The following is a 27,893-nucleotide window of genomic DNA, read 5'->3' as shown; positions in this document are numbered from 1 at the left end:
CAGTGGAGGCTGTCAACCGGGAAAAGCGGCAGTGCTTTCAGTTGCGTACAAAATTTGCTTCGCTTGGATTCTGCAGTATTTAGCCAAGACGACACCGTAAGTTTTCTGTAGAAAAAAAAATGATATCTGGTGTTATGCCCACACGGTAAATTCATTCTGACCGAGAAAACCACCGTAAAACTGAAGGAGTGCGAGTCTGTTGCACGTGGAAGCGCCCTGCCATTGCATTGTTTACACGGATACTATTACTGCGCTTTGCTCTGCCACGGTGCAAGGGCAAGCTTAGTTATAATCCTGTTCAAAAGAACTTACAGAACACATTTTCTTAATATTAGATTAATGTATGAGGCTGTGCAAAATATTAAAATCTAATGCATTAAGAGGAAGAGAGAGAAGTGAACATGAATATTTCAAAACATTTAGTACCCCGAAACTAATAGTCGTGCATCAGGAACGTATTATGCCATTTATAAATATGTGAAGAGATTTCATGGCTACAGCTTCTAAGATGATATTACTTTCTTGAATTTGTCACTGCATTTAAATTGAGATGAGACGGATATTTCATCATCACTTTGGTCACAGCAACTTTAAATGGATATTTGACTGTATTTACTTTACATTTTGTAGACTTCTCAAGTAATCAGTCACAAAAATAAATTTCAGTATTAGTTATAGAAAGTTTTTGATTGATAGCTTAGACAATCCTATTGTCTGTTAGTGATGCAAGAACACATTTTTTGTGGTCCACTGTCTGTCAACGTTTTCACAATGAAGTCTCCTCCCTCCAACCAGCCACGAAAGCATCTTGATTGCATTTAAACCATGTTTCATGAATCCCTCTCGACCCTTCCTTCCCAGGCACTCCTTTAGAGCCCTTCATGTAAAGGAGAAATCTGTCAGATCGTAAACCACACATAAATAATGTTTTGCATATTTTACTGCAAGAGTCCAAATGAAAACTTGCTGTAAAAATTAACCAAGTCTTCCTTCATTTAGAGAAGCTGGTTTCTAAGAATCACAGTCAGACAAATAACAGGCTCACGTTCCTCTTAATATGATTCACTTTTATAGTCTACAATGCATTGGCCAATTTTGGCCACAATACAATACATGCATGCCTGATTAGTGCAGTTAAATCAAGGCTTGCTCCAGCCTCAGTATGTCCACTTTTTTCTCTTTGAAAGACAACATGAGGATAAACTTTTTGTTTAACATTCATAGTTTGATCCAAAGAGTCAACTTGTTTCAAATTTGTGTAGATGTTTGTAGTTTTGATCGTTGGGAAGGTGATACTGCAACAATGGTCACGTGGTTTCTATGTAGTTTTGACTCAAACAGAATATGACTTCTGTTGACTGCAGAGCATGATGAAAATGAAAGTTAGCCCCCAACACCACTAGCGTGTTGGATTGGGGTCTCTAATCTTCAATGAGAATTATGTGCGTGTGACTCAGGTTTTCAAAACACATTCCTACGTGAATGTTGGAGGTGTGGAAATGATTCCAGGTTGGCTAAATGAATCATTTTAATGCAGAGCTGACTGTGTAATTTCTGTTTGGCTGTGGCTCGTTCCGTTTTGTTCTTTGGAAACGTCCTGTGGTGCAGTTACTATTCTAAAAATGTGCTGTTGATTGAGGTTATATTCATTCCTCGTGTGAGTTCAGTAAAAATGTAATTATAAAAATATATGACCCTATACTGCATTCATTCTCTGTGAACATGGACCCTATCAGGCTGGTTTACAGGACTGCTGCCAGCAGCGGTGTGTTTATTCATCTTATATTCTCCCTTCATTTTGGACTAAGCGTTTTAAGTGGCATCAAAAGTAGCAGTAGAATGAAGATTTTTCCAGATTATGTATGTCAAGTATGTTCACTTTAAAAAGAGACAAATGCATTGCAGTAGTTTATGCTGCGTTGACCACATAGTCCACTAAAGAGATAAATATTCAGATATTTAGTATTACACTAAAAGTAACGTGATATGCTTTCAAAAAACTAAATTTAAATCCATTTTTGGTGTGATACTTCCTTTATCTTTAAAACAGCGCCAGTTCTTCATTGTACACGTGCACACACCTTTTCAAAGTACTTTGCTGGAAGGTTATCCAGCATTGTGGAGAACTGGTCTCAGTTCTTCTTGTATTCAGGGTGTCTGAGCTTCTTCTTTCTCTTCATGTAATCCCAGAATGATTCCTTGATGTGGTACTCAAGGTTGCAGTACTCCTTGTTCTTCTTGTCACTGAAGATGCAGCGCTTTATGAATCCAAACTTCTAAAGTGCCTTATACTTTTGCACTGTACTGTTGGTCCAAAAATTATTGTCACCAATGTCAAATTATTTTGCTACCCTGTGGTGACTCGTAATCTTTCAATCTATAAGAGAAACACAAGTGAGTTCAGTTTCTGTATGTAAGAGAAGGCACATCATGTTGTACAGCCTGTCATACTTGACCCTGACCCATCACTACTACATCACACTCTGCTCTGCAAACAGCAATAATATAAGTGCAGTCTATGGTTCAATAACGACCGTTTATTAAACCTGCAGTCCAGCTGCATCAGTCAGATTATGGTGACACTAAACTAATTCTGCCTCTGACATGTATGTCAGTATGTGTACACCACTTCAGACAGATCTTTGGACATGTGTTTTGACTCTTCGGCCTTGATTTCTTGTAATACATACTTTTTTTTTTATATTTCCTGTTACGGTTTCTATGGCTAAAGATGTCCAATACCTGGAAAGAATAATGAATAACAGACTATGTCCCCACCTGCTGCTGTTTAGGGCAGCTCTGCTTTAATCACTGGTCATAATAACAGTGAACTTGCTGCCAAAGAGTTTTTCTTTTCATCCTGAAACTATTGTATTGGGGAAAACCATGAGAGGGGAAAGTCTAGTGAAAGGACAGTGAGAGGACTTAATTGGCAGGGCCCATTACACAGGCAGTTAACTACCTTTGCTATTTTTACTCTCTCTATATGAACGCCTCATTTAAGACACAAAATGCATAATTAGAGAGTGTCTTTGTGACTCATTTGTCCAGTACTTTCTCTATACAGAACTGTGTTTTGCAGTTTGAATATGACACAATGCTGAAGAAATAACAATAAAAAGGTTGAGCAAAAAATTGCAGGAGAAGTAAGAAAAGAGGATAAAGGCTGTGTCACATCTGGGAGCTTTGGTTGATGATTTAAGCGTTTGTATTTGGTGGTCAAGCGACTGAACAGATGCCAACAGTAGGACTTCCGGATTAGCTTTGATGGTTTTGCGCAGCTCTCCATTCCTGACAGACAGTGCTGTTTATTTAATTGAAGTGTCCTTCTGTCATTACCACGGGGTCATCGTTCCTGGACAACAGATGTTACAGTAACTAATGAGTAGCTGGGTTTACTTTATGAGGTTGAAATTGATGCCTTCAGCTCCCTCATCTTGTTCGCCCCCTTCGTCCAGCCACACCCCTTCTTGAAGCACAAAGGGTCAAAGTTAATCTGTTGCAACGGTTCTTTGTGCATGTGGTATGTGTGTGTGTGTGTGTGTGTGTGTGTGTGTGTGTGTGTGTGTGTGTGTGTGTGTGTGTGTGTGTGTGTGTGTGTGTGTGTGTGTGTGTATTTCTCTGTCAGATCTCTGCTGTACGTCTCATTTTGAATAACCTTGACCAGCTGCTCTGTCAGTGTATATGACGGGGGTGTCACAGAAAGAATACAAAAATGAAAAAACATGCTGTCACATCATAATTTACAGCACAGTGTCCAAAGGCGCTCATTTTAATTTTTTTAAAAAACATGTCCAGCTTGGCTAACTGCCAATTTAGCTGTACTTTTCCCTCCATCTCCACACACTTTGCCCTGTATTTAAGTAGGGAAGCTGTTCAACTCACCTCTCACTTCACGTGGAAGCAGTAATCACATGTTCTGGCCTGGACATCCATAATCAAGTAAAAGTTTCTCAAGCAATTTCAGAAGAAAGACGATGCACAAATGATCAACGAAAAGGACTTTTTCTGAACAATGCCATGGATCATGGATGCAATTCTTATGTCAACTATTTTTATAATTCATCTATTGAACATAGGCTGTCTCTGGCACTACACTGGAATATAACTAGCAGTGAATCAGTCACTGAAGAGATTAACCAGAGGGCAAGGTGGCTTTACCAAACATTGTTGCTCAGAATCCTCATTAAGCGGTGTACGATTGGAAAATAATGATTTAATTTCACAGCATAAAGTAACTCTAAGTGAATGGATTCCAAAGATTTTGCTTTAGCTGTTGTGGTCTGGCATGGGTATGGATAAATTAGCCATTCATATTTATTCTCCTAAACTATTCATCAATTTCTTAATAACTGAGATTAGAAATAGTCTATGCAGTATGAGAGTGATGGTTAATTTCTTTCTACAATGTAGCATGCATTTTAATGGTTATTACAACGTTTTCTGAGTTTAAAGAGCTGAATAAAGCTTCGTCTGTTCTAAAGAGGATATCTCCAGACTTAAATCTTGTTCAAACTCATGAGATGTAGTTTGGCTGTGTGAGGCCGAGATATTAAAGACTTATTTTACAAAAATTATGTATGGCATATATTTGGATAAATATGCACACTGAATAAAATCAGACAACAAGGCCTTTCCAGTAATATTCCTCTATTTATCTTTAACAGCATGTAATTACCTTGGTGGTGGTAGGAATCCCACACTCCCACACAAAAACCTGCCAAAACCTGTTAATTTCTGTGTGGTCCCTCTGACTCAGTGAGACCCTCATTGAAGACACACACAGGAACTTTTATTACCAAATCCAAAAAGTGAAACAATGAAACACATTGAATCAACTGGACGATTAACACAACCTTGAATCATCCAAATGGATTGATTAGGGCAGCCTTCGAAGGAGGTCCGAGGACCAAATACTAACAGCAGGCTTAAAAAAATATCCTAAAGACAGTGCAGGGAGCTTGTTGGTGGAAACAGTTACCATAATGGCATCTTGTTAAGAGTTCCTGAATAACTATCTTTGATTTTCCGCAGGTTTAGAGACATGAGTGGTACACTTCGCCAGATTACTCTAAGTACTGATCCAGGAACCCCCTACTTCCTGCGAGTGGACTGGACCATAGACCTGGGCGCTGGGTTCACATTAGCTCTCACTGATGGCAGCTCAGCGTGGATTGGAGAAGGTAAAGATTTCAGCTGTGGAAACAGAACTCAAATTATTCAAATCACAACAGCCTCATTAAGTTGTAATTGACTCACAGTTTAAAGTTTATGTTTACTGCAGACTTGCATCTTTTGACCGTTGGCTAGACCGAGTTGTCACCCGGTATACCCTTCACCAGGCTGTCCAAACTGTGTAGGCACCTGGCTGACCCTCATCTCATAATGTTGTAATTGTAGGTCCTTTAACCAGTAGGACAGCAGTGACCTTGTTTCACCATCCCCCTTCACTCCTATGCTGCAGCTTACAGGTGTATAAAGAAGATTAAATTCTACAAGGCTAGTCTTTGTATATGCCCCATCAGTGCTGTGTGTGTGTGTGTGTGTGTGTGTGTGTGTGTGTGTGTGTGTGTGTGTGTGTGTGTGTGTGTGTGTGTGTGTGTGTGTGTGTGTGTGTGTGTGTGTGTGTGTGTGTGTGTGTGTGTGTGTGTGTGTGTGTCTCTCTATGGCTACATATGTACATGAATACATATTCTCTGGAAGGACACCTGGAACATAACTGCTCCCTAGTTTTCCATTGCTGTCCATCTGCACAGTTGACAGGTGGAGATGGGGTTGTGACAGCTATGTGCAGGCTTCTGGGTCGTCAGTGCTTCTGTGTTTGATGTGTTAATTGGGACCTTCAAACGTGAGCAGCTGTGGAACAGCTGATGACATTCCCCTTGGTTTCTCCGCATGCTTCCTTTTAAATCCGCTTTCACATGCATTCATGTGTTACTACATAATTCATGTTTATAGTGGTCTTCTGCAATCTGCTACCATCTCTTTGCTCTCTGTCCAGTTTCTCTCTCAACTGTTGAACTTTGAAATTATGCAAAAATGCCTTTAAACCAACATCAGTTGTTTGATCAAGGCCCTTGTTTTGTCAGTTTCAGAAGATGAGGTGTCAAGAGAAGCCAACGACATGGGAGTCACAAAGGAGAGATATGTAGAGGATCTTCTTCAAGCACTAACAAAAAGTGGAGGAGAAAGGCGAGGTGACAAAGAGGTGTATTCTTTTCATCTCAGTCCAGATCACTGTCGCCTCTCATATCAGAAGATCGGCACCAACATTTCGGTAAGCAAAAGCTTTGTTTCGATTTTTTTTCTCATACCGATAATTAACAGTATCAAACCTTTTACTCTTACCAGTATTTACTAGCAATAGAATATGGACCAGCTGACAAAACCTAACCAGTCCGTCGAGGAAATCGCAAACTTGCAATCATAATTCAACCACACTCAAATTTATAGTCAGCAGAACTCTTTAACCACTCATCATCATTGAAACAAAACACATGTTGCTTGGCTAGAAAAAAAAATGGCAATACTGGAAGTCTCAGGGTTTATGGGAAAATGTGGTATGAGACGAGGCTACCAGTCGTCACACTTCCCTGCGTCAGTCGTGAGTTGTAGCTTCATACACTGTTGTAGTTGTATGAGATTGTACTTTGTTTTTGTGAATGAAGATTGTTTACTTAATGAATTATGCATTCTATATTGTCGTCACACTCAGTTCTGTAAAGCTATGTCATTTTATGACTCAGAACTTTTTGTGTGATTTTTGAGCCCAGGGTTCTTTCGCTTTAGAAAATGAAAAATGATGAGTAAAACTATTTCTAGCTATTTCTAGGATATGTAGTATGCTTATTATCTAAGGTTACACGGAAGTGATTACATATGAATCATTGCGTTGTAGTTCCTTTTCTTGCTGTTCCCACACTTTTACCACAAAATCAAATACAAAAATCACACAAAACTGCAAATTGCAAAAAGGCATCTGCACTGGTGTTGTTTTTTGTTTTAGCAGCTTTTATTACAAAAACTGTAAAATCAGTCAACTCTCCATCTTTGTATCAATCACTTTGACTGGCTATTAAACACTAAAGGAAACAAGCCACAAATTGCAAAAAGGCCGCTGCAAAATCAAACATTGTTGAATGCAGTAATGACAACAAAACTCAGTGAAAACCTGAAGAACCTGATTAACAAACAGAAGCTGGAGTTCTGTTCTGTGTCAAAACAGAACTGCACTGAAGAAAAAAGCACACCCTTCTTCTTTATTATAGTGAGACTCTCGCCAAAAATGCTTGTTTGCCTGACCAAATTAAACCTATAGCAGCTCAACTTTTTGTTGCAACAAATACAAAATGACAAGTTAGTGTTTTGGCCAATCAAATATGTGCAAGTGCATACTCCCAGTAGCTTATTTAGTAAATTAAGAAAACTGATTTCTCTACTATTAAAGATAAAATGAATGTGATAACTTTTCAGTGTTGTTCAAGTCCCGTGTCATGGTGTTAGACCACTGCACTGCTACGGTATTTTAAAGCCAGTGGATCTATTTCCCATGCTGACTGACAATGCACGCCCACTCATTCATTTCCATCCAGGTTTTAATGTAGTGGTTGTTTTTTTGGTCAACCACTAAAGAGTGACACACATTGACATATTGCCTGCATAAGAGTCAAAATTGATGCTGTTATGACTTCCCCTGATTGTAGATGGAACACATCGATATTGTGATTGTTAAACTTTCCTTTGCTGAGATATGGCATCAGGTTGGACTGAATCTTTAGCACTGAAACTTCTGGCATTGAGACTCTGCTGATGGGTGATATTTGCTGCAACTGGATTTGTGTGCTTTGCATCATTGGCACCATCTGTACTCATCCAGGGAAACGTCATACGCACAGTATAGTAATGAATTATCCAGCATGTATCAGCCTGAGGTGGGTAGTTAAAGAGGTGTAGTTAATGGTAAAGAATCTGTTTGAAGATCAGTGTTAGAAAGATGACATTTTTAATTATGTGGCTCTATCAGTACATCATCTTTGAATTCCACAGCATCATGCACATTTCTGTTGTCACTGCTCCCTGAGGATAAATGCATCTAAGAACACACAACAAAATAGACAGGAAGTTTTTTTTTTACAGGGGGCTGTTTAAAAGATAAGGGTTATTGTCTCCCCACATTACGGCAAAATTAGATAGCTTGGTTGCCTTCAGGCACAGATAGTAATCATTCAGTTTGTTACCAGTCTTTTAAGAGCAACAGTAAAAGGTAGTGGTTTGATGGCCACAGTTCCTAATAAAAAAAAAAGTTTGTTGTCTGAAAGTTTGTTACATTCAAAGTTGGTGTGGGCTTGAATTAATCTAAAGACTCAGATTTTTGATAAATTTATACAACAGTCACCAGTAAATACTGAAAATGTTCAGATAGATTTTCTAATATACTGCTCTCAGGTGGTTCTGACACCGTTTTCAGTGAGTGACACATTTGATGAAGTACAGGTCATGATGCTTTCTGTGGATTTTGATATTATACTTCTAAACTGTGAGAGGGTGCTGCGGCCTCCAGGGAGCAGGTCATTTTGGGTCGAGTGACTGCTGGCATAGGAGACCAGAGGAAGAAGGCCAGGAGGTTAGAAAGACAGTAGAGACCATAAAATCTTGATTTATGGACAGGGCCATCCCCATCTAACAATTTATACAACAGTTGATAGACCCTTTTTCTTTTCATTGTCTAACTCCCGCTGGCTTTCTGTCTCTCTACGAATGTTAGGCGAGTGTACAACTGTGCCTAAGTGTGCACATGTCCATGTCCAGGCATGTGCAGATATACTTTTGGCCATCTGGCTTCCACGCTAGACAAAACTGTTACTTCTACTGTATGTGACAGTATCCCATAGTTCATTAATGTCATTTTAATATCAAGAATAGAAAAAAAAGGATATTTAAAATAAAACTATTGTTTCGTCGATGCGGACTCAAACACATACATGTGTACAAGATTTGCCAAAATGCAGTTTAGTTTTTTATGCAAAATGAAATTAAGAATGATTGACAAGTGTTACTACTGGAGCTTTAGGACACCCCTGTGGATATAACAGTTGTAACTTTACTTAAGGCAATCGATTATTAATGTTTACAATAGTTTACAATTATTTTTTTAAAATTATTGTAACACATTGTGCTTTGTATCAAAAATGCTCCTGAACACGTCATTAAATCACTGAAACTTATCTGTCAACACGTACACAGCAGTCATTATTTCACAATGCCGTACCTACATTAAACATTTCCACTAACTTTGACAGGACATAAATGAACTCTCTTGCTTGTGTAGGTGGACGTTCTTTTGTTGGAAAAGTTGTTTCTAAAAGGAGCAACTGGACCACACAAAATGATTGACACTGTCCCAAATCTGTGCAGCTCTGTGTGTGTTATTTAAAAATGTAATCCACGTTGCTGCAGACAGTAATCATGTCTGTGTGCAGAATGTGTGTGGTAGACAACAATCTCAAAATCCACGTGGGAATATTTGCATTAAGTACAAACTACCACTCTCGTCTAACACCTGCTTCTCTTCTTTTTTCCCCTCTCCCTCGTTTGCCTTCTTTTTTAAACATGTCAGAGGTTTAAAAGTGGAACATATTTCCCTAGCCAGATAATTTGAGGGTGCAGAAATGACCAAAAAATTCGTTGGGAATAGAAGAAAAGAGGGCAGACACAAAACAGGTGTTGAACTTAACCTGACATTAATATTTTATGAAAATGACCCCAGAAGTTGTAAATGATGAATGTAATTGAGTGTTTGTCGTTAAAACTGCTACTAAGCAGGTGTTTAACATGAGCAAGTCAGACATTATCTCCTCCTTAATGTCTACTTAAGTACCAATCTGTCATTGGTGGAAGAAAAAAAATCCAGTACTTTCCAGAACAGAACCTTTATGTTCCTGCAAATTAAGGACTTTGCAGTGTTTATGACCCAAACATGAACTTTATATTTTTTCAGTTTAGTGTTGTTGTTTTGTTATATGGAGGCCTAATTATAAGTTGATTACATTTTTGTGCTCTGGTACTTAATTCTTTTGGATGGTCTCCTTATAACCTCTCTTTTGAAAGTGCAGATTTTTCAAACAACTAATGTCATTAAAAAGCCTCCACATGAAGGCATGTGGCGGTTTTTGGCACAAAAATACAAATGACGAAGAATTGAAAAGGGGAGAGTTTGTGTTATACTGTAGGTTCCTTGAAGGCTTTCAGCCATGCCAGTAGCATTGATATGATTAGCTGATAAAGATGTTAGTTGCCGGATGGAAAAACTCATTTCATATGTGAAATATCATTTTTGCAATTTAATAAAGCTTGGGCAGGCATTTGTTCTTTTTTGTTTTTTTCTTTGTGTCAATGGGCAAAAATCCTTAATAACTCTTCAGCATATTGTTATTCATGGAGAACTCTAGACTTCAGCACCTCATCTTGGCTCGGTATTCAGGCTTCAGAAAATCTTGGCAGTGATGGAGACTTTTGGCTAATCATCGGTCATTTAAGTGAGAGGGCGTTACTATTTGCTGTTCTGTCTCCAAAGGGCAACCCGCTGGTCCTCTGCTGACGGCAGATGTCGTGCTCCTCGGGAGAACTGCACCAGAGTCCTTGGGGAGAGCGACAGAGGGCTACGGGCTGAGGCACTGAGGCACTGGGAATACTTCTCCTTTGTAAAATTGAAAGGAAACCTGGATGAAATCATGTTTTATCATTTATCTCCAGTTTGCAGTTTTTCTTGTTCTTTGACAACATGTTTCTATGGTAAATTCCAGTACAGTATATGCACAATGAACTGGACATTCTCATTTAAAGCCAGGGAGGTTTGTCTTACATGGCTTGATGATGATTGATCTGAGACACAAAAGTAAAGAGAGCTAATTTAAAAAAAAAAAAAAAAAAAAACTACAAACTACAAAAAAAATCTGAGCCAACAAATAACCACATAGAAGTTGCTTAAAAGTGGCTAGACAGCTGTAAGAACGAAGTACGCCACCTGTTATTGTTACCCCCTCATCTTTAAAGTTTTTACTTTTGGCCCATTATACCAAATCCTTCCTCATTCTGTCGACTTTCAGATTGTTTTATATTCAGTTGTTCACACCCAGCTCCTATAAAACGATCATGCACTTGATTTACAAATATTGCTTTTTCTAAATAATGTTGACAAATTCAGGCTGTGAATGTACAAACACACTCACAAGTTTTCATATTGTGTAATTTCACTCACCAGAATTTGGGATGATTTAGTGAGATTAAGAGAACGTGGACTGTTCCAGTGAAATTTGTTGCTGGCGTCACGCTGCGCAGCTGGAGTCCCCAGCGAACTATAACACAACATCTGTTTCACAAACATAAAACATCGAACAATCAGTGTCACATTCATCCACTTAGACTTATCTTGAATCCTGTGGCTTCGATCACCATAACTGTCAAGACTAGTATATCAAATCCCTCCGCATCGAAGTTTGTCTGAAATTAGAGCAAGACTGTAAATGACGAATTTCAGAGAATTACAGGAAGCCTCCGAATAACTGATCAAACATTTGAGTGTCCATTGTGCTGCTTGCCACAGCAATACATTACTATATTTAATGTTGACAATGGCCATGTTTGGATAGACATTATCACTGATTTAGTAAGAAATGTGCACTAAATCCCTTGTTGAAAATGAACATTTTCAATTCCTTTAAATGGCTCAAATGCTTTTATTGTGGTTTCAAAAAACAAACCAAAAAAATCAGCAATCTTCCAAACACAAAAATGAGAACAAATTGGTTACATGTTTAACTTTTGCAATTGTATTGAAGTTTTAACTATTAGTGGTTGGGCAATTGTAGCACAGCTGGAAGCCAGATTTGTATACTAAGCACACTGACGAGTCTGATCCACCAATGTAGCTCTCCTGTTGTCACCACCAAGCACGTTCCACCTCACTGTTGTTTTTCAGTTGAAGTTCATCTTTATTTACATTAACATGAGTAAATCTTAATAATGTCTTCCTGCCTTGCTACAAACATCTCTGATGCTGGTCTTCTTGGGCGATAGCAGTGAAAATGTAGTGCTTTACCCCACTATCTGCTCTGGAGTTAGTTCAGTGCCTTAGCGTGCTTGCTGCCTATGTGAAAGTTTGTGTTATCAGGGATAGACTGACTGCCGTCGCCCCTCACATCCTGCTCTGTATCTGGACTCACGCCTCTGCATAGCGGATGAGGGGACTGATGGGACAAACTGATCTCTACTGTGATGCCCACGCGTCCCATATGAGCACCCGTGCCCACCCTTGAACAGTTTCTTTGTCATCAAGCACACTGTGCTCACCCACTCACTTCCCTGTTCCCTTAGACACAACAGTTGTTTTGAGACTGAAACTGGAAAAAAGTAACATGGTCACTATATTCAGCTTAAAAGTTGAACTCATGGAAGGACTTTATGTTAGTAAATAACCAAAATCAATATGACTTGCATTTTTTTTTCTTCCATTCTTTAAATTACAACAATTTCAGTTGTATTATTGATGTCTTGATTAAAAGGGAATATTATCCTCTGATTTTTGGGTCTAAATGATGGTTTAGGTCTCCAGTAGTGCGTTGGATGCTGTGATAAGGAAAACGTTGTGTCCTCTGTGCCCACAGAGTATTGTGGTATAATTTTGACTTGGACTGTGTTGTTTTGGCTTGGTCCTCCCCACCTACGTTAACATTTGACCTTATGGTCTGACTCGCTGTCTGGAGACACACACACTGACAGTTAGACCACACACACTGGACCCTGTTATAATTTTGTACAAATGTATCCCAGGAAGAAGATTTTACATCAATGTATTCAGCTAAATGTGTGTGTAGAGGGTTTCATGTACAGGAGATTTTTCAAGGTTTCCAGGGACATGAACTGTACCTCAGAGATAACGGATCATCTTATTTTAGTGGTCTTATCATTGTTTGTCTTTCCATAGTCTTAACAGAAATGGTCTCTTGATCATCAGAAACTTGCCCAGCCTGTGTCATAAATTGGAGGCTAAGATAATTACTCTGAACGGTTTCCTTCATTTATTGCTGTTTTCGTTGAATACCACAATAGACAAAGGTGGCAGTGGGTTGTGCACCACAGACAAATAGTCTGACCTCCCACACCCTGGCAGAGGTTGGAAACCGCCTGCAATCTGACCTTTAACTTTATCTTTGTGTCAGGAGGGAAGCTGCAATTCAAGAAAATAAATAATCCTTTAACCCTTTTTTGCCTTCAATAATTAACTTTAAACACTTAAAAAAAGGATTCCTTACTGTCACTGCTATATAGATGTTAGCATGCCTATGCATACATTTCCAAATTTATACCCATTTTAGTATGATATTTCCTCTTTGCATGCAGCAAAGGTCAAGTTTGGGTAATGTGTTTGCTACAATAAGATTCCTCAGAAAACCTGAATGTAAAGATAAACACAACCTTCAGTATTTAATAATAATAATTAAAAAAAAGCAGCAGAAACAGCAGTGTTGTTCAATTTCCAGTGATAATCCAGAAAACAAAGGTTGTGCCTCCAGAAGTTTAGATGTCTCTATTTTAAACTAGTGATGCCATGTTAACATGCTGGTTAGGTAGATTTATGGCCCTAAACAGTGTCAGTGGGTAAAACTTCAAGTCAAAGTTTCCCAGTCATTATTATGGATTTGGGCTTGCAGAGTAAACATAGGACAGCATTCTTTAACATTTGGAAATATTACTGTACTCAGCATGTCAGAGAGTTCAAAGCTTTCCCATTATGCATTCTCACATGGCTGATTTATTGCCAAATGACTTGACAGACAGCAAGAAGTCAGAGGGGCCAGAGTTTGAAAAGAAGGTGGGAGGGAAGTTTAAGGAAAGATGAAAGGTTTCACAATCATCACTCTTCCTGAATTGTAAAGATCTGCATGTGTTCATAGAGATGGCGATAAGTAGCTTACTGCGCTGTACAATTTAGTATATAATGGAAGAGAACATGACAACTTACACTAGAAATTTGAAAAAAACATTACCCACCTTTAATGGATATTAATAATGGACCATCTTTCACAATCACTGTCTCACAGCTGTTTCAACTTGTTGATGACTAACTGTCACAATGATTCTCTGTAAAGAAGAGCCTGTACTGGATCAATGTGACAACCTGGTGAGGCACTCTTTTATGAGTTGTTGGGAACTCCATCCTGCCTAGATCCCGGGTGGTCTCCACTGTGTCCTCATCCCATTAAGCTGGCTTTTGTCAAATCACTGATTCCGTTCAGTCTGAGCACCGGCAATGGGCAGATGTTCTAGAAAACTTGTGCAAGTAGAGTTTTACAGAATTATTTCTTAATCTGTATCAAGTATATTGTCATATAATACTGAATGCAGTTAATATCGTTGCACAATCTAGCTGCAGAAATGTATAAATTCTGTCATCATAGATTTTCATAAGCTGTATTTTTTTATGACTGGCTCCCTGTGTTGTTGTCATTTGCTCTAAAAGTACATTAGTGCTTGATCCCTGTGCTAATCCCACATTTTTTTTTGCTTATTTCAGAGGGTGATAACGTACTGATAGTTATTAGTGTTCAAGGCCCTAAAAGAAAAAAAACAACAAAACCACATGTAAACAATAAAGAGAGTCTCAGCTTTGTGAGACCATGGTGTTTTGAGAGAGATGCTACCTTTAGCATGCTAATAAACGTGCAGTTACTCTTACATGATATGATATTATGTTTAGCAATGGTTAATGCTAAAAGAAGCTACTATGTACAAAGTACAGTTATGGCTAATGGGAATAATATGCGTACCTTTTGCAGGTGCTTGGTCACTAATGATGAATTCAAATCCTGATGGTGGTGACAAATATAAAACTATCAGGTATTAGGATTTTAGCGGTTGGCTAAATCAAAGGAACATGGCATTTAGTGGTGATTCAAAGTGTTATCCAAAGGCACAAAAAAATGCAAAAGGCCCTCTACAGTCAGTGTTTGGTTTATCCCTTCTGGGTTACTGTATACCCATAGCGGTGCAACATGGCGTGCTCCGTAAAGAGGGCCCTCTTTCTATGTAAATATGATGGGCTCATTCTAATTCTAATTCTTTGTTTCAGGTACACTATTAAAAAGGTAATTCTGGACATTATATTCAATTCCTGCCTTTATATCCCCTGAAATCCTATACACTGAATCTTTACTGCAAGTGTTAAAAATAAATTGGTGTAATAGAGCTAACATTGCTGCTTGTTTCATGATTAGGAGTATTTCTTGCACAAAACATTGCAAAAAAGGTGGTATTATGAGAGAGGTATTATGAGAGACTAAATGAGAGAAAAGGGGAGAAAAAAGAAGATTGAAGAATAAAAAGATGTCAAAGGCCAGAGGTGCTAAAGGTGCGAATCTGTGGGAGCAATGTGAAGCCAACGTCCATCCAGTGAAACATGTTCAGGTTCACTAGCAGAGAGAAAAACAGCTGTGTGGCCTGCCAGGACAGAATCAGCCCAGAAAAAAGTATTTTATGAGAGCTTTTGAAGATGGCTGCTTTATTACACTGGGTCTACGACCTCAACGCGGCCCAGTGAAGATTTAGCACTTTATCACCTTCTGGTTTTTCAGTGCGTTATGAGCAGTACTTCAGGGTGTGACTGAAAGAATCTCCAAGGCATCAAGCAAAGATAGTGCTGCTATTTAACACATAGCCGGTCAAACAATATGTCTATGCCTCAGTCGATTCTATATTTAATTACAGCTGTTTGCTGCAATTTAAGGTTAGTTTATCTGATTTACAATTGGAGGTCTACAGAGGAATTTGGAAAATCTTACACATCAACTAAATGTCTGAAATTTCTGCATTATTCTCTAGCCAACTGCAATGTCTCTGCCCTGCTCTGCGACTTGGTGCCAATATGCAAACCAAATGAGGAATGTTTCATTACAGCTTAAACCTGCCTGTGATCCCAAGGAATCACCGACTAGAATCAACCGAGGCAACTTTGTTCTCACTTGTGTACTTTACTGGTGACCAATGAATTCATCGTATTTCTCCCAGACAGAAAACACCTCATCATCTTAAAATTACAAAAGTCTCCCACTTCATAGAACATATTTAGGTCATGTTGGTTGCACCTCTGTATTGCGGAACTTGTTGCAATGACAAAAAGGTGCAAAAGCTTACTCATTTTTTACTCTTAGCTGATTTTGGAGGCTATATGGATCAAACCTTTTCTACTTTCCTTTTACTATTTCTATTGTGATTTATGTTCCACATGTCTGGATTATGATGGCTGATGTGCTTTTCTGAGGAAACTTCTCCTATTTTTTTTCCGAGAGGACCCCCAGGTACTCCAGCGGCAGCTCAGAGATGTAGTCTTAAATCTGCCCCGTTGTCAGTTGGGCATGCTCAAAGGGAGGCACGCAGAGGTTATGCTTACCATGAGAAAATCTTAACCTGTCAATGCAGAGGAAGAACAGTTGAGTAATGAGCTCGTCCCACATTACTAAACTCCCCGACTGTTCATGAATAATGAGGCCGGCTAACCTGCAAAGACAACTGTGTTTCCTGCAATTTGTAACATAAAAGTCAATGTAAATTTGATCTTGCCCTCTCGTTTTCCTTATCTGTATTTCTTCTTTCCCTCATTGCTTCAGGTGCATTTGGGCTCTGTGGAGCTCCAGCCGTCTCCAGACTCTCAAGAGCTGACCCGGGAGATGATTGGCCAGTCCCTAAAGCGCAACACAGATCTGGAGACAGAAAACTCCCAGTTGTTAGAAGAGAACCATAGACTCCAACAGGATCACCAGCAAATACTCAGAGAGTAAGGTTGAGGAGGAAAATACCCCAACAGATTCATATAATTTTCTTGAGATGGTCAGCAATGGCATTCATTCGTTGATTGTCTTGTTTGCATGTAAGCTCCCTTTGCATTTTAAGATGTGTTGTTTATATCCACAACAGTTACCCAGTATGACATCATCACTGTTCCCCTTTGAGAGTATTATGGGTTCCACCCAGTGTTGCAAGTTGCAGAAAGTAACATCAAATGATTCACTTGTATGTCTTTCGTTTGTGGATGGCTGACCCTTGACTTCTATTCAAATAGCAATTTTTGTGTTATTCTTTATCTGATTGTTAATTTATTTGTCAATGAATAGAGGTTTGCCAGAGGGCCAGAAGCAATCTAGGCATCAACATCATTCTTTGAAAATTAGTCAGAACGCAGACAAACAAGAATCCTTCTCAGTTTTAAAACACGTGTTTTTATCTGTCTGTGTTTTTTCACCAGGCTGCAGCAGCGGGTTCAGGATAAGGAGACATTGGAGAAGGAGCTCTACTCTCGTTTTGTCATGGTGCTGAATAAGAAGAAGGCCAAAATCAGAGAGCTGCAGGATACTGTCCGTCAGCTCCATCAGACAGATGAACAGCAGAGAGTTAAAGAGGCAGCACGAAGGTCTGCAGACTGCTTTTGTATGGGCTGCTCTGATTCTGTGATTGTCTGGCATACTGTAACTGGCTAGCTTTGCTAATTTAAAGAAGGAGACATTTGAATGTTTTAATCTGTCATTTTTTTCTTCACAAGGTTTCCCTATTTATGAATGTATGTGGTCATTACAGAAACTGGATGTGATGAGATGCTAGCTACAGCAATGATTTGTCCATTGCATTGGGGGATGAATGCAAAGTATTCATAACCCACAGTGTGTTTAACTAAATTACGATTCAATCCATATGGATTTGGATTATGAAGCAACTTTAAAAGCACATTTCTTTACTCAAGGTCAAGTTTAAAATGAAGCGAAAAACACAAGAAAAGCTCAAATAAAAAAAAATAGAGTAAATAGAGCTGCAACAGTTATAAATATGAGTTAATTTAACAATTATATTTCCGATCAATCAAGTCATTATTTGATCCATAAAACGATCAGAAAACTGAAAATGTCCGTCAGAACTTCTTTGAAGCCAAGGTGATGTCATCATGTGATCATTCAGTTTAATGTAAGACAAGGACAAGCAGAAAATTCTGACATTTCAGAAGTGGAAACCATCTAACAAATGTAATTTCGTTTAAAAACTGACATAAATTGTTAATCAGTGATCAAGTCAGTTGAGTAGCACCTTAAGTCTTTTTATCTTGTGGGTACGTGTTGTACAAAAACAGGTTGTTCCTCCAAGGATATTAAATTAAAGGTTTTTTAGGACCTGAAGTGTTTCGGTCAAGTTATCATGCCATTTCATTTTTCATTGGCACAATTTTAAAGGGACACATATGCTATATGCTGTGTTATATATGCTTAGGATAAAGTTCACTTTAGTCCATGAAAAATGCTTTAGCAGTTCAATGTTATGTTTTCACAGGCTTTGTCAATTACAGCACTGATAGCGTGTCACTAAGGGTTTTTTATTTTGTTTTAACTTGAAGCACTTATTAGTGTAGCAGTTCATTTAGATTTTTGTATTAATCATGGAATAAATCAACGTATTCTAGTTTTTACTTAAGCTGCACGCTTGTGAGATGTGTTTCCCAGCAGGTCAACGCAGTGCTGTCACACCTTTGGCTCAAAACACAGAGGCTGCCTCACTTGTTTGTTTTTACTGTGTTATACAGTATCTTTCATCATTATTGGCCACAGAGTATGGATGGAAGGTTTTAGTCATAAGTTCTGCTCGTCTGGCTTTGCCAATGTCCCTTGTGGTCAATAACACTCACTACTGAAAGATGATTACCTAAAGCTTTTGCCAGTACAGTACAACAAGATGTTGTGTTTTCTAAAGCCTATTCACGTGTTAAATTTTTCATTTTTCCATGTCTCCTAAACACAGATATTTGTACATGAAACACCATCTCCTCTAAAATGTGTGTAATTCTTTCAGCGATGCAACTCAGGATGAAGATGACAGTCAGGACAGAAGAAAGGAGACAGTTCAGAGCATCCATCCATCTCAGGAGTCAACGATCATCATCCCAGGTGTGTGTTAATGTGTGTGTACTTTTGTACTTTTTCTGTCAATGCTGAATGAATGAATAGCTATTACAAATGAATAATATAAACAACAAAAACATTGAAGTATTAATATTTGTCAGAATAGGATGCAGCCAAAGTAGTGATAACAAAAATCAAACTGAAATGTCTTATGCTCGGAATAAATGAACAAAGGATAATAAAGGGTACGTTCTGGGCTGGGAGCCAAACTTTGATTCTTCTATGACACTGAATATTTGGTTTTATGCTTGTATCAAATAATGCATTGTCATTTGGTGTCAAATTTCTGTATCTAAAGACTAAATCTCCTCATTGTCAGTGAGCAAATACAGCATTTCTGATAAATACATTCTTCCTGGACGGCCTGCTCAGGTAAATAAACTCACAGAGCTCAGGGAAATCTTATATTAAAAATCCTTATTTCACTCAAACTTATTCTTGACCACACACCTGTCTGAGTCCCCAGTTTCTGCAGCTCAAGAAACTGGGGACTCTAGGCTTCTCTGTGCGCCGCTGCCCAATTAGCATCTACTTGTCTACAAGTAAATTCTTAGTTTATACTGTAATGTGTAACATAATTTTCTTTTTGTTAAAATGGATTTTGTAAAAGTGGTATTGGAATAAATTATTCAGGAACAGGTATCGGCATTTTTGAACGATAACTTAAAACTCTAGACAGAGTTGGGGTCCTCAGAGTGCTTTCTCTCAATGTAACTCATTTTAGACTTTCTCATGGGGTATATTAATCAAAATTTACTGTGAAATGCCCCACCATGAAGACCATGTGCTCTAGTATCCACCTCCTTGTACAAGCACCATGTCTTGGTGGAACAGGGTGTGCAAGTATTGAACATGGCAAATTTTCTCCCATTCCCAGCACTCTTTCTTACGTCATAGGTCATGATGTGATTTGGTAATGATGGAGACTTAAAGAGAAACTCTGAAGTTTTAGCTTTAACTGATTTTTACTGCCCAATAAACTTGACAGTTGAATGTAATTTAATATGTAAGCAGGGGGTTCGGATGTAAACTTGAAAGCACACATAAGAGGAGAATATACCCTCGGGTTGCTGAGTTCTGGGAAACATTTGTCAGTGAGTCGTAAACCCACAGAGCGAAGTCTGCTGTGATTGCTTCAACACGGCCCGCCATGAGGTGGTCTCCCCCTTTCTGCATCATGCAGAGTCAGTGTGACGTCACATGTGCTGAGTCATAGCCCCTGTACGACAGCACCGTAATCTGCTGGGATAACCCACTGATCGCTCTATCAATGGCCGCGTTTGTCTTCAGAGCCAAACTCAAACCACCCGGAGATAATTAACACAGTTGCAAAACACACTGATGTTGTAGTGACTTTAGCAGGTTGTGTTGTTTGGCTCTTATTTCACTCCCCCCCCCCCCTTTACACACACACACACACACACACACACACACACACACACACACACACACACACACACACACTGACATACACACTCTCCTCTGTGCTCTCCCTCCCATCATGGCGTCAGTGAAGATGAATTGAGGTTGTAGATTACTCTGTATGGGCCTTGGCTCACACACTTGGATGTTTGTAGCCCAAAAGGGTTTTACAATGCTGTCTTGTGTTTTCAGCTTGTCAGTGAAATCAGCGGGCACTTATCTTTGTGCCTTGATTAATTTTCCCCCTTATTCTCTCTTTATTCTGATCTTTTTACCATCATGGGTGTGTTTCCAGAATTGTTGTAGTATTTATTCTCATTCAGCTGTCCAACAAATCAGTGTCTGGGCGTTTCTCTCTTGGCCAAAAGCACAGTGGTGGAAACACGCCATATATTCATGTCCGTGGCTGCAATATGGTAATAAATACCTAATGCATTGTTAATCCTTTGTGTTTACATTGTGCAGCATTGGTTTGGTAACCACAGCAACCATTCATAATTATCTATATGATAATCTGAAAACATGAAACATACAGTATGCGCCACCACAAACTTTTGTGTTTACACATTCAGTAAACACACAAGTAACTTAACAGCTCACAGACATTGCTGTGTTCGGTGTGTGTCACCACCCATTTAGTTGTTACAAATCTAGACGCAGATTGGACGCACCACAGCAGACTGGTGTTTTATTTGCATTCGTTTAACTTAGAACTTTACGAACATAGTGGACTACCCATTTCTCCTTTGACATGCGTGGCCCCTGTTGACCTTTGAGCCTCAGGCTGTGTTTTCACGGTGAGCAGGACTGGGGGCTCTGTTTGACCTGTTCCCTCCAGATGTAGCATCTGATAGTGACAACATAGGAAGCATCACTCACAAAGGGTTGACTTGAAGATTAAAGGTACAGATAGGAAAGGAAAGGAGAGGAGAAAAGGCTGTCATTTAAGGGATGAGAGTGTCTCTGAGAAGGAGAGGAGTAATGGGAAATGACAGAAACCAATCTCTGATACCAGACTCCATTCATGCTTCTTTATTTTTAACTGAATAGAGTATCTGCAGTAGCATTAATTTGAGGTTTTATCTCTTAATCAGTTTAAGTATTTCTTTGTCCTCACTCATCTGCTCAATCTGTTGATCTTTGAATGTGAATCGGCTAGCAGCAGTGTCAAAGGGTAAACAGGTGTGTTTGTCTTCCTGTATATAAACGATTGTATCTGAGTGTGACCAGGCTTGTGTGGAATGCAGATCTCTATTACCGACAAAGGTCACAAGACTCAAGGTGTGGAGTTGTCTGGGGATAGCAAAGGTCATATGTCCTGAAATGGCCACAAATGTGCCAAAAATGACACTGATGGAAAATCAGTGCAAGTGGTTAAGATAAAGAATTTGGGCTTCTACAAGTGAAACCACCCAAAAAAAATCTCCAGAATTTGGAACAAGACAAGACATCAGCATGCCGGCACTCAGAGGTATTTTTTGAGGCTGTCGAGGAACTTGCTGTCGGAGAATATTGAAAAACCTATAATTAGAATCTAATACCTTTGATTTACAGTAGATATGAATGATTTTCCAAATCAAGTGCCCTAGTTCAGGTCATTAGTGATATACAGTGGGTACGGAAAGTATTCAGACCCCTTTAAATTTTTCACTCTTTGTTTCATTGCAGCCATTTGCTAAAATCAAAAAAGTTCATTTTATTTCTCATTAATGTACACTCAGCACCCCATCTTGACAGAAAAAAACAGAAATGTAGAAATTTGTGCAAATTTGTTAAAAAAGAAAAACTGAAATATCACATGGTCATAAGTATTCAGACCCTTTGCTCAGTATTGAGTAGAAGCACCCTTTTGAGCTAGTACAGCCATGAGTCTTCTTGGGAATGATGCAACAAGCTTTTCACACCTGGATTTGGGGATCCTCTGCCATTCTTCCTTGCAGATCCTCTCCAGTTCCGTCAGGTTGGATGGTGAACGTTGGTGGACAGCCATTTTCAGGTCTCTCCAGAGATGCTCAATTGGGTTTAGGTCAGGGCTCTGGCTGGGCCAGTCAAGAATGGTCACAGAGTTGTTCCGAAGCCACTCCTTTGTTATTTTAGCTGTGTGCTTAGGGTCATTGTCTTGTTGGAAGGTGAACCTTCGGCCCAGTCTGAGGTCCAGAGCACTCTGGAAGAGGTTTTCTTCCAGGATATCTCTGTACTTGGCCGCATTCATCTTTCCTTCAATTGCAACCACTCATCCTGTCCCTGCAGCTGAAAAACACCCCCATAGCATGATGCTGCCACCACCATGTTTCACTGTTGGGATTGTATTGGGCAGGTGATGAGCAGTGCCTGGTTTTCTCCACACATACCGCTTAGAATTAACGCCAAAAAGTTCAATCTTGGTCTCATCAGACCAGAGGATCTTATTTCTCATAGTCTGAGAGTCCTTCATGTGTTTTTTGGCAAACTCTATGCGGGCTTTCATATGTCTTGCACTGAGGAGAGGCTTCCGTCGGGCCACTCTGCCATAAAGCCCCGACTGGTGGAGGGCTGCAGTGATAGTTGACTTTGTGGAACTTTCTCCCATCTCCCTACTGCATCTCTGGAGCTCAGCCACAGTGATCTTTGGGTTCTTCTTTACCTCTCTCACCAAGGCTCTTCTCCCACGATTGCTCAGTTTGGCTGGACGGCCAGGTCTAGGAAGAGTTCTGGTCGTCCCAAACTTCTTCCATTTAAGGATTATGGAGGCCACTGTGCTCTTAGGAACCTTGAGTGCTGCAGAAATTATTTTGTAACCTTGGCCAGATCTGTGCCTTGCCACAATTCTGTCTCTGAGCTCCTTGGACAGTTCCTTCGACCTCATGATTCTCATTTGCTCTGACATGCACTGTGAGCTGTAAGGTCTTATATAGACAGGTGTGTGCCTTTCCTAATCAGGTCCAATCAGTTTAATTAAACACAGCTGGACTCCAATGAAGGAGTAGAACCATCTCAAGGAGGATCAGAAGAAATGGACAGCATGTGAGTTAAATATGAGTGTCACAGCAAAGGGTCTGAATACTTATGACCAGGTGATATTTCAGTTTTTCTTTTTTAACAAATTTGCACAAATTTCTACATTTCTGTTTTTTTCTGTCAAGATGGGGTGCTGAGTGTACATTAATGAGAAATAAAATGAACTTTTTTGATTTTAGCAAATGGCTGCAATAAAACAAAGAGTGAAAAATTTAAAGGGGTCTGAATACTTTCCGTACCCACTGTACATGACATCACTAATTAAAATTTACTGGCAACCGCACAGTAAGGATGTAAAAAGATCCACAGTTGGTTTTCTGAACAGCCGTGTGTTTGCCTGTGCCTCTGCATGCGTATCTGAACCGTTTATATTGTGTGTACTGTAGGTCGTAATCTGGAGTGGCATGGCATCTCCATTGACCGAACTTTTTCTGATGATGAAGATGAACAACCGAGACGGATGCGTAGGTTGCCTCGCACCCCGAGCCCTGAATCTTCTGAACGGCAATAAAATTGCAGGTTAGTTTGATAACTAATGCTACTAATGTGTCACTAGTTTTCCTAACCACCACTTCCTCTAAGATTAATAACAAGTTCTTGAAGTCATTTATTGGAGCATTTCGTCACATATAGTGAAGGAGTTTGACTGGAAAATGAACAAGAAAATATGTTTTAAAGTACACACACAGTGTCATAATATTGCAGAACAACAACATTAGGGTCGACAGACTTACTGTGACAATTTATGTTCACCAATCAAATGCCTTGCAGTCTTACAGGATCCCATGCTAACGCTACCTTAATACAACTAACCGCATTGCTCATACTCCCAAGACACTACCTAGTACAAAGCCTCAACGACAAGGTGAGAGTGTGCCATATCTCACACACATACAAATGCAGATTTTAAAGTAGCCCATATTAAGATAGTGTCAACGTGACCCACAGTCTCTCCATTTGTTTTTCAAGTTAAAGAATGAGCTGTGCCTTGTGACCCTCAAACAGGGTTTTAACAACAACACAAGAAAATATTTTCCAGCTTCAAGTTTTACGGCTCTCGGAAACATTTTCCTCTTTTCCCTCAAATTTCATTCATTACTTTTTTTCTTTCCGAATTTCTGCAGTCCTACAAACTTCTGAAAGACCACTGCGGTAACTGCTCTACTGATTTTCTTTTATCCCCTCTTCCATCCGTGTTCCCTATTAAAGAAGCTTGAATCATTATTTTGTCATCGTCAATGGTGTTGAAGAAAAACCCACACATGTACACTTCCCATCATCCAACAGTGTCCACTGAGCCCTGAACATTTCTGGATAATTATTTAAAATATTTTCTTTATCTTATCATTCTTTAGAAGAGACTTGCAGTAGTCCTTCTCCTGCCTCTGACCACAGCACTGGTCTTGATGCAGTGCTGGTCTACAGATGCTAAGGAATAGTTGCCAACTCCACCTAATAACTAGGAAGGGTTAAATGCAAGGGACATATTTAAAAAAAAATTTTTTTTATTCTGAGCATAAATCAAAAACAAATTCTGGGTAGGGTATTTAACTTCTGTAAGTCAAATTTAGAATATGTTTCTGCTATTACCAGAGGTGTCTCCTGAACAACTGGCTCAACATACGATGTCGTGGAGTCTTTTCATATTCAACAGCTGCGTTGTTTTCTCATACTGACGCATTGCCATAAAACAAGCAGAGATGCTTGGACTGCTGCTGCTTAAGACTACAAAGGGGCTCTCACTTACACTGCCTCTTGTTTTTAGGTTACTGCTTTAAAAAAAAGTCTGAAAAACAACATGAATAAAATTTGCATTTTATTTGTTGTCCAAAAAAGCACAAATATATATATATATATATATATATTGTTTTAACTTTTACATTCTCAGATTCATATATCAGCTTTCAGTTGTAATCACATTGTTAATCAATATCCTGTATGGTTCATCTAATAAGTTGATCACCTCTGCTGCATTTGTCGTAGTGGCAGTTTAATAAAAAAAAAACATCTAACAGCCTCATAACATCCATGCACAGCTTATATTTGGGTGTTGGCTGGCAAATAAATAACACAGAAAATTACCACAGAGTCTCGTGTTGCTCTGCTCAGCTGAGCAATATTAAAGCAATAGCTTTTGAGGTCCATTCATACACTTCTTCTCTCATTTACATCCTCACCTTTGCATCAAATTTAATTTGTTTTTTGTTCTTTCTCTCTCTCTCAACAAATAACATGAGCTTCTTTGGCAGAATACGTGGAAATTTATTCAGCCTAGGTTCATATCAATATTTTATACAGTATTTCCCAAAGTACTGCTCCTTATTGAGGGTTAAAATATTAAATTCAAATGTGATGTTTGTTTTATTTGCGCCGATCTCCTTTTTATTTTCTATTCCCTTCGCATCTTTTTTTCTCTTTCTACTTGCCTTGTCTCCACCCTCCTGTTTGAGGAATAGATCACATCCAGGTTTAATCATCAGAATGATTAAAGCCCTTTTTTAATGAAGAGGTTTTCCTGATCCCTATCTAGCTACGCAGCAACCTACATTTGGCCAGTCATGCCTCACCGTGAGACACACAACCAAAACAGTGACAACTAGGCAACAGTGTCCTGGAGGTGTCCCCAGATTTGATGCCAGATTTTGTCCCAGATTGTGAAAGCAAATTTCATAAAGCCGGGGCATGTTACATCTGGTTTGCTTTAACTGCGACAATTACCTGCCACAGCTCTCATGAAACTTGCTGCTTGCCTCTCGTATTTAATAAATCAAAACACAAGCCATTAATGACGCCATCTTTTCCCAAACTCTCCAGATTGCGTGCTCCATTCTGTGCTGCCGTAAAGACTTTGCCCAGATGCGTTAGCGGTCATGTGATAACAGGCACTGAACGCCCTCCAGTGCTTCCTCAGGATATGATGATTCTGCTGCTAATGACTTGGAGACCATGGTTAGAGAATCTGGACCAGGAGTATGCAAGAAATTTCTCAAGAGCCTGACTTCGCCCTGAGCTTGAATTTTCTGCCAAGCCCGTCAGCCTCAGCCCTGTGTGAGACCAAAAAAAAGAGTAACAACTACTGAGGGACAACATGATACACCCAGAAAACAGGGTGTCACCACCACGGAGCCGAAGCTGCTTTGTTGCTGCTTATTCATCATGTCTTGCTGATGTTTTCCACCCTCTTTTCATTATGAAAATAAACTGTACACCATCTCTTTCATTTCCACTCTCTAAACAAGCATTTTGCGAAATATAATTTGACCTGCTCCCTTGTTTTCATCCACCCTATTATTCTGGAGATGTTCTGTGGCCCAAACTACCTGAGGGGTGTTTTTGAAAGGGTTAATAGGGTTATGTTGTCTCTCACTGTTCTTCCTTTAAATCTACTACCAGCTTTAGGTCCTGAGGTCATCGCAGTGTGTCTTCACACTGTCAGTAATGAACCTATGAAGACCTATTCAGGGCCTTTATTTGACTTCTGGACCTCCTCGCTGTCTTTTATCATTTTGATGATACCTTTATGTCTGCTGAAGACCACAGGTGGCCACGAGGATAATCCCACAACACGTTTTTGCTGGTTTAGTAATATCCACTGGAATGTCACACTCTCCTCTCTACATCCCATCAATAAAGTATTTTACGAAGGCAAGTAAAGAAGATTGTAAAATGAAAATGTACAGATGAGTGCATGACAACATGCTATGGAGGATGAAATAAAGTGGGAAAAATGAGAGAGCATTTCAGTGATTTAATCTAAAATATTAGTTTAAATGGGTTTAATTTAGAATATTCAGAAACTTTGCTGTTAAATTAAAAAAAAGCAGATTCTTGTCAATTAAATGAGTGCTAGAGGTCACTTAACGTTAAAATGTAACTGTGGGTCGTAATAATAGAAATTCTATGCACCAAAGCCCTATGGGGTCGTATTTTGGAGGAGGAGTATTTCCCAGAAGTGTTTCAAAAACACATGAAAAACTATTGCTATTGTTTTTCAAAATGTGCAAAGCTTATACTACAAAATGTTTCAAAAGACAAAGCATGTTCATCATTTGACTTGGCAATATTTTGGCCTTTTGTGCATTTTCTGAATCATATAACCTTATCTTTCAAACAAACTGTATGATTGTTCAAATTTTGTGAATTATGCATCGAGTAATCAGACAAATTAAATAAATTGTTGATTGATCTGACAATTTTTTTCCCTGATTTTTATTCGGTGTGCTGGAAACATGACATGTATAATTTTCTGTTAAAAAAAATTAAAATGTCAACATATAGTGGTGTACACCGACTGCCTTATTTTATGGACAAGATGAAAATTCTTAAGAATGTAATAATGAAGAATTATTAAGAATATTTCCTTCTAACAACAGATTCTATCGCCATGAGAGTTACAGAAAGGTCATACAAGTGTAACAGAAAACAGAAGAATCTCAACTTTCTTGCATGAGCTGTAGCATGGTGTCCTGTATGGACCCGCTG

The 27,893-nt window shown here is 39.1% G+C and overlaps 1 protein-coding gene across 3 annotated transcripts; it reads left to right on the top strand.

The window, feature by feature from the left end:
* The first annotated feature begins 19 nt into the window (after positions 1-19).
* Positions 20-27,664, top strand: LOC138627293 (DNA repair protein XRCC4-like). 3 transcript variants are annotated; one of them, XM_069709532.1, is made up of 9 exons: positions 24-96; positions 5,035-5,183; positions 6,090-6,277; positions 16,662-16,828; positions 17,297-17,461; positions 18,883-18,977; positions 23,798-23,930; positions 24,536-24,563; positions 26,226-27,664. In XM_069709532.1, the coding sequence occupies exons 2-7, from the start codon at positions 5,045-5,047 to the stop codon at positions 23,920-23,922; spliced, it is 879 nt and encodes a 292-aa protein (XP_069565633.1). In that variant the 5' UTR covers positions 24-96; positions 5,035-5,044; the 3' UTR covers positions 23,923-23,930; positions 24,536-24,563; positions 26,226-27,664. The 3 variants fall into 3 exon arrangements, with proteins under 3 accessions (XP_069565635.1, XP_069565633.1, XP_069565634.1); XM_069709534.1 differs by lacking the exon at positions 24,536-24,563 and having other exon boundaries at positions 20-96; XM_069709533.1 differs by lacking the exons at positions 24-96; positions 5,035-5,183; positions 24,536-24,563 and adding an exon at positions 5,403-5,471.
* The last annotated feature ends 229 nt before the right edge of the window (positions 27,665-27,893 follow it).

Source organism: Brachyistius frenatus, unplaced genomic scaffold (assembly GCF_029030835.1).
Source record: "Brachyistius frenatus isolate BFR_SWC_R1_liver_20210118 unplaced genomic scaffold, ASM2903083v1 Contig_83, whole genome shotgun sequence".
In the NCBI taxonomy this organism is placed as follows: domain Eukaryota; kingdom Metazoa; phylum Chordata; class Actinopteri; family Embiotocidae; genus Brachyistius; species Brachyistius frenatus.
Note: the sequence above shows the minus strand (reverse complement) of the source record. Positions and strands in the feature narration are given on the sequence as shown.

Excerpts from the sequence above, each read along its gene's own strand:
- LOC138627293 (XM_069709534.1), top strand. The coding sequence starts at position 5,045 with ATGAGTGGTACACTTCGCCAGATTACTCTAAGTACTGATCCAGGAACC. Across the intron at positions 5,184-6,089 it reads CTCAGCGTGGATTGGAGAAG|TTTCAGAAGATGAGGTGTCA; the intron begins GTAAAGATTTCA and ends TTGTTTTGTCAG. Across the intron at positions 16,829-17,296 it reads CACCAGCAAATACTCAGAGA|GCTGCAGCAGCGGGTTCAGG; the intron begins GTAAGGTTGAGG and ends TTTTTTCACCAG.